We start from the raw sequence: 7,175 nt of genomic DNA, 5'->3' as shown, positions 1-7,175 counted from the left end.
AGTTGGATTGTCGAGGAAGACAAAACCACTTATCGCAAAGTTATTTGTTGAACCTGAGACATCTTTTCCCTTTGTTTCCAGGGTTTCTTGCTTTTTCCTTTTGTTTCCAAGGTTTCTTGCTTGTTTTCTGTTTTTAGGGTTATTCTTTTTTTGTGATTGGTTTTCTTCTTTGTGGAGAGATGCAAGCCAACAAAGCACACAGAGGTCACAGGATCGAGTTCTGTGTCTGCTGACCCCCACCACACAGCTTCAACATAGCCTGGCAATGAGGGGCGGCAAGTCGTTATACTGGACACTCGTCAATAAAGGATAATGTTAAAGTTATTATTGGTGATAGATCTCCAAACTTGCCCACTGGTTTAAAGGGCCTTGGAAGTCAAAGATACAGAGGTTGAGATACATGACTCAAGCAGAGCTCAGGTAGCAGTGATTTCATTTGTATACCATTTTTTATAGTCCCAAAGCTTCTTTTTTACTATGTTATTCTCTTCACTGATCCACTAGAGAAATGATTACCATGAAATTAGGCAGGAGTTTGTTGTTCGTGAAGAACGAGGAAGGGAACTGGAATTCTTGGAGGTGGTCTCATCTCTTATTCATTTCGCTTGAATTTACAGGCCATGCTTAGTGAGGTTTATTTGCTTTGTTGTTACTTACATATTGTTTTATTTCTTTCAGGGAGAAAAACCCTTGGATTTCAAATTTGGAGAGACGACTTCTGTTGGTTTTCTGTCTCCATCACCAACTGTTCCAATGGCTGAGCAGTACATAACAAGCTCTTCTTTAGGCTTATCACCTGCTCAGTTTTGTTTTTATTGCCTCTACGAATTTGCAAAATCTCTGCTTTTGTGATGGAACACAACCATTACTTAGTTATATAGACTCTTATGGTAGTTAATGAACGATTCAATGATAATTTGCAGTGAAGCAAAAGGTAGCTTTTCTTTGAATGCCTCACCAATTGGAGATTCTGCCGAAAGGAGACTACTCTATCTCAGCATTGTTAGCTATCCTGTGAAATATTGTTTTAATGCCAAATTTGCTTGACATGCAGGCTAGACTGAGAAAGAACACAAAATTTGTCAATTCAAAACCTTTTTTGTAGCCTCCACGAAGGAAATCTCATTCAGATTTTGTCCTCGAGGAAATGTGTTGGATGGCTAATGATTTCATGCTGGTTCATGCTGTGGCAATGCTTTTCTAGTTTTTGTATTGATTTTTTGACTTTGTTTATAGCCAAATGTAAATACCTTCATAGTATTGTGTAAATAACAACATTATTTATGTTTGTGATATATTACTATCTGTCTGCCTTTGTTCTATGCAGGAAAGGATTTGGAAGAATGATATTCTTTCCAACATTGAGGTATACATATTAGACCTGAATGCTCCTGAGTGTATGTGTAAGGGAAGGTGTTTGACTTCCTGAGTTGATTTCCTTCCAATATCAAAAGGGCTTAACACATGTTTCCTTTGTTTGTGAGAGAAACTGTGTGATCTCAAAGTGGGTTTCCCTCCATCATAAAAGGAACTAAACACATGTAAGACTACCCTTTTCATTTGTTTAGTTGGGCCATGGAATTAAACACAACAGGGAATTTTGTTGGTGATACAAAAGTCGTGGATGCTGAAAGAATCACATCATGTTGTGCTGGGAAAGGACATGTTGCACAGGAAGGGCAGACATCACAGCTGGATGGAAGTCAGATTCAAACACATGTAAAAGAATCAAAAGACTCAGGGGGTGTACGCATGGGAGTTAAAGGCTATATGCAAGAAGAAACAGGCATAAATCAAGTCATTATACTGGACACTCATCAATAAAGGATAATGTTAAAGTTATTATTGGTGATAGATCTCCAAATTTTCCCACTGGTTTAAAGGGCCTTGGAGAAGTCAAAGATACAGAGGTTGAGATACATGAGTCAAGCAGAGCTCAGGTAGCAGTGATTTTGTTTGTATACCATTTTTTATAGTCCTAAAGCTTCTTTTTTTTACGGTGTTGTTCTCTTCACTGATCCACTAGAGAAATGATTACCATGAAATCAGGTAGGAATTTTTTGTTCATGAAGAACGGAGGCGGGAAATGGAATTCCTGGAGAAGGTCTCATCTCTTATTCATTTCCTTTGAATTTACAGTCCATGCTTAGTGAGAGTTATTTGCTTTGTTGTAGCTTACATCTTGTTTTATTCTTTTCAAGGAGGAAATTTTTCGGATTTCAAATTTGGAGAGACGAACTCTATTATTTTTCTGTCTCCATCACCAACGGATCCACTAGCTGAGTGGTACATAACAAGGTTTTCTTCAGGCTTATCACTTGCTCAGTTTTGTTTTTATTGCCTCTACGAATTTGCAAAATCTCTGCTTTTTTGATGGAGCACAACCAATACTTAGTTACATAAACTCTTATGGTAGCCAATAAACCATTCAATGATACTTTGCAGTGAATCAAAAGGTAGCTTTTCTTTGAATGCCTTACCAATTGGAGATTTTGCCGAAAGCAATAGAAGACCTGGGACTTTTCTTGGCAGCGAATTAAACACAACAGGCAATTTTGCTGGTGACACAGAAGTCGTGGATGTTGAAAGAATCACGTCATGTTGTGATGCGAAGTACATGTTGAACAGGAAGGCAGACATCATAGCTGGATGGAAGTCGGATTCAAACACATGTAAAAGAATCAAAATACTAAGGGGGTGTACGCATGGGAGTTAATGGCTATATGCAAGAAGAAATAGGCATAAATCAAATCGTTATACTGGACACTCCTCAATAAAGGATAATGTTGAAGTTATTATTAGTGATAGGACTCCAAATTTTCCCACTGGTTTAAAAGGCCTTGGAGAAGTCAAAGATACAAAGGTTGAGATACATGCAGACAAAAATTGTAATATTTCATCAACCATTTCAAATTCCACGCCCTTCAATAAGAATGGAATGCGAGAAGCACTTATGCATGAAAACCATTCGGGAACTAATTTGGGTGGGTTACAGAGGCAGGACACTCATAGGGATGCTACAATATATCCACAATGAAGGAAATCATATTGGCATTAAGGCTGATATAAGTTCTGACAATATCCAAAGCCATCAGCATCCTAAAGAGGTCAATGTGGCTCAGGACGCAGTTCCAAGAAATGCTACAACATCAATGGTGGTTAGTGAAGAGACATATCAAACTTCATGCCAAGAAAATGATAAAGTGGGTACAGATAAATTTGTCCAGAATGTTGTTGTATTGGAACCAAGTCTGAATAGGAGGTATGCTGGTTGCATAATTGAAGATGAGAAAAATGTACATGTTGAATAGGAAAATAATCAACATCGTTCATCCACAACTGCAGTTGATGTTGGCAAACTGAACATATCAGGAACTAATTCATCTCATACACATGAGAAACGTGACTTTAATGAATGTGCCTGTGAGAAACATTCAATGTCTGAGAGGTTACCAGAAAGTACAAGTTTGGACAATATAAAGGAAAAATCTTCATCAAATTATAAGGATTTTCACACGAGGAGCAGAGCCAATTCTATGTATGAAGATAAACTTTTAGGGGTCACTGATATGTTAAGATAAATACTGAAGAAGTATTACCCGCTAGTACCGAAGATCAAAAATATTCAGGATGTTAAAGGAAGAAAATTCCTCTTTTGTACTAGAAAAGGAGGTTGAGAGTCAAGCGGGTGGCATATCTAGTTCCCAAAAAATATCTATGCTTCCACAATCAAAAGTTACCATCTTATCTGGTATTGTGAGTAGTAAATACCCATGAGTTGCTATTCCTTTGGAAATGGAGAAGAATTCAAACTTATCGGCTGCAGCGAAAAGAGCACATGAAGACATCATTTTGGAAGAGGCCAAATTGATCAAAGTAAGTATAGCGGTTTATGGTTAAATGCTTTTAAACTTTTTAATAGATATTTAATATATTCATTCTATAGGAGACTACTCTATCTCAGCATTGTTAGCTACGCCATGAAATATTGTTTTAATGGCAAATTTGCTTGACATGCAGGCTAGACTGAGAAAGAGCACAGAATCTGCTAATTCAAAACCTTTTCTGGAGCCTCCACGAAGGAAATCTCATTGGGATTTTGTCCTTGAGGAAACGTCTTGGATGGCTAATGATTTCATGCAGGTTCATGCAGTGGCAATGATTTTTTGCTTTCTGTATTGATTTTTTGACTTTGTTTATAGCCAAATGTAAATACCTTCACAGTATTGTGTAAATAACAACATTATTTATGTTTGTGCTGTATTACTTTATATGTCTGCCTTTGTTCTATGCAGGAAAGGCTTTGGAATACCTCTGTAGCTGCTCAATTAAGTCGTTGGGTAGCTCAAGGGACAGGTCATGGAGACTTTTTTTGGACAAAGGACCTCTACCAGAAACAAAGAAAAAATGCTCATGCAATTGCAGCAGTTGTCATGAAGTTTTGGCATGAAGTGGAGACACTTCCACTGGTGTCACAAAAGGAACCAAATGGTGATAACTGTGTTCTAGATTGCATTATTCACTGAACTTTAGTGCAGGATCACATATATGACTAAAGTTTTATCAATTATTTTATCCAGCTTTTGTTCGATCTAAATGTATGAAAAGGAAATCAAGATTGCAAACTTGACTGAACTTTTATGCCATTCACAATTTTTTTTCTATTAGCTTTTCTTCAATGAAAGCTATGAAAGGGAAATGAAGTAGGGTAGAGAAGTAAATGTTGTTTTTATAATTTCTTAATTAAATATGAAGGGGCAGGCATAAATCATATATATATATTTTTTTAATTGATGGTGACACCTAATATGAACTTTTTCATCTAATCATAGATTTAAAAATATTGAGTTTTTAATGCTACCAAAACTTTCACTGGACATTCTGAGAAATAAGCATTGCTCTATTCATAATGCATACAAGGAAAATAATTCATTTACAATTGGGCTTACATAACTTACTGCAACAGCGTTGGACATTTATGAGAAATAAGCATTGCTCTATGCATAACGCATACAAGGAAAATAATTCGTTTACAATTGGGCTTATATAACTTACTGCAACAACGTAGTTATTCATGCATTGATGTTGAATTGAAGTTGAATTGGGCCTTTTATTCCTGATTTAGTAGGTCACTACTTGGACTGTTCAGAAGTGATTTTTTGAAGTATGACTATTAATAGTTTAACCATATTACTGAACATTCACAAAGAAACCTTACTGTTTAGCCTTGATATTTTCCAACGGCATAAAAAATAAAATCCCAAATTCCCAAAGTTTGATAATAGTAATCTACGTATCTTTGTCAAACTGTATGTAGCTTTCACACTAATGATCAAAAGACCTTTTGGGCCACCCCACAGACTGGGTAGTGATAGCTGGGGATGAAATCTGATCCCAGTGGGAGCTTAAGAGAGCCTGTAAAGAGAAAGGAAAATCAGAAATCTGTGTGTGCCTAGAATACCTTACTTGATATAATACAGAAACACGATTGCAGGATTTCTGCATAGTGAGAATGATCAGCATGCTACACTGTCTTTTGGTACAAATTTGGTAAAATTTCCTCAAGTATATGTAAGAATGATGTCATTGAGAATATTACAAACGGCAAATTCGGTATTCATGCATGATATGCAGAGGTAAGACTGTACTCTGAAGCTGCAAACCCACTTACTTGACCAAGAAGTAGCTCAACCAAGACACAACCCATGGACCAGATATCAATAGCAGAAGTATACTCAATGGCTCCAAATATAAGCTCAGGAGCTCTATAATAACTGGAGAAAATGTATGATATATTTGGTTCACCTTTTACCTTATAAGAAGAGCATTAGCATATACATATATACATACATACAGAGAAATGAAGTTCTACATTAAATAGACTCATGAAGCAAACCTTAAATCCCAAGCCCCCCTAAAACATAACATATGATAAAAAAATAAAAACCAATAAAAAAACAAAATTGCATAAAATTTTCACTTTTTCTTCCATGCAATTATTTCTTATGCCATTGCCTTATGGCTTTTCTTTTGCAACATGTGGTGCAAATGCTAGTTATGTTATTAATATTTATTGTATTATTTTTAGAAATTGAAATTGGGTGAGAAGAATTCCATTTTATATTTTCAACCACTTAAGATAATTTAATTCACAAAAAATGTAATTGATATATGCGGATTGGTATCATTTTTTTCTATTTCAAATTCAATTTATAAATTAATTTATTCTTTTGTATGTTTAAAATTAATAGTTTTAGTATAATTATTCATTTTTTTAACACTTATTTATATAATGTTATTTGTTATTTGATAATTTGCATGGTAATTTTATAATTTTATTAGATAAATGTGAAAAGATAAACTTATATTCACATAATGCCATTTATTATTTGATAATCTTATTCATATAATGTTATTTGTTATTTGATAATTTGCATCGTAATTTCATAATTTTATTAGATAAAAGTGAAAGATAAACATGTATTCACACAATGCCATTTGTTATTTGATAATTTGTATGATAGTTTTATAATTATATTAAGTAAATATGAAAAAGGTAATTATTGCGCCTCCAACCCAACCTTCTCTCAAACCCAACATGACATAACATAACATTATGTTAAGTTATGTCATATAAACATTTTGACTCGGTCAAATTAGATAATAAAAAAAATAAATGTAAAATACAATTAAAAAATAAATAAAATTTCATGAGAGAATACTTCCGGTAAATCACATCTCAATTAAACGTGTCGACAACAAAAATTGAGATGTGATTTACGGGAAGTATTCTCTCATAAATAAATAAAATATAAAAATAAAAATAAAAATAATAATTATAATTATTAATTAAAACATTTTGACTAGGTCAAATTACACAAAATTAAAAATAAAAGTTAAATAAAATTAATAATTATCATGATCAATTATAAATAATTAAACCAGCTTAGATCCATCTTAACTCTATATTTATGTGATGACCCCCGGTAATTTTGGATGTGACCAGCACTGTAGTTAAATAATTTGGTTGGTAAGTTATCGAGTATGGCTAAAGACAAGGATAATATTCGTAAAAAGAAACATGTGTTGATTTTATTTAATAATATAACCTAGTTATTTCTTTTGTTAACTATGGTTGAAGAGCAATGCTAGAGTAAGCATACCCCAGGCAGTTG

The 7,175-nt window shown here is 34.1% G+C and overlaps 1 protein-coding gene across 1 annotated transcript; it reads left to right on the top strand.

Moving 5' to 3' along the window:
• Positions 1–1,288: 1,288 nt before the first annotated feature.
• LOC149221872 (chromatin modification-related protein EAF1 A-like) lies at positions 1,289–4,526 on the top strand. The gene is made up of 6 exons (XM_089387505.1): positions 1,289–1,940; positions 2,050–2,104; positions 2,202–2,298; positions 2,446–3,876; positions 4,021–4,143; positions 4,296–4,526. Exons 4-6 carry the CDS (start codon positions 3,796–3,798, stop codon positions 4,524–4,526), a joined length of 435 nt encoding a protein of 144 aa, XP_089243631.1. The 5' UTR covers positions 1,289–1,940; positions 2,050–2,104; positions 2,202–2,298; positions 2,446–3,795.
• Positions 4,527–7,175: the final 2,649 nt, after the last annotated feature.

This window comes from Pinus tabuliformis, chromosome Q (assembly GCF_031772625.1).
Source record: "Pinus tabuliformis cultivar Carrire ecotype Pingquan chromosome Q, CPIR1, whole genome shotgun sequence".
Lineage (NCBI taxonomy): Eukaryota > Viridiplantae > Streptophyta > Pinopsida > Pinales > Pinaceae > Pinus > Pinus tabuliformis.
Note: the sequence above shows the minus strand (reverse complement) of the source record. Positions and strands in the feature narration are given on the sequence as shown.

Excerpts from the sequence above, each read along its gene's own strand:
- LOC149221872 (XM_089387505.1), top strand. The coding sequence starts at position 3,796 with ATGGAGAAGAATTCAAACTTATCGGCTGCAGCGAAAAGAGCACATGAA. Across the intron at positions 3,877-4,020 it reads AAGAGGCCAAATTGATCAAA|GCTAGACTGAGAAAGAGCAC; the intron begins GTAAGTATAGCG and ends CTTGACATGCAG. Across the intron at positions 4,144-4,295 it reads TGGCTAATGATTTCATGCAG|GAAAGGCTTTGGAATACCTC; the intron begins GTTCATGCAGTG and ends TGTTCTATGCAG.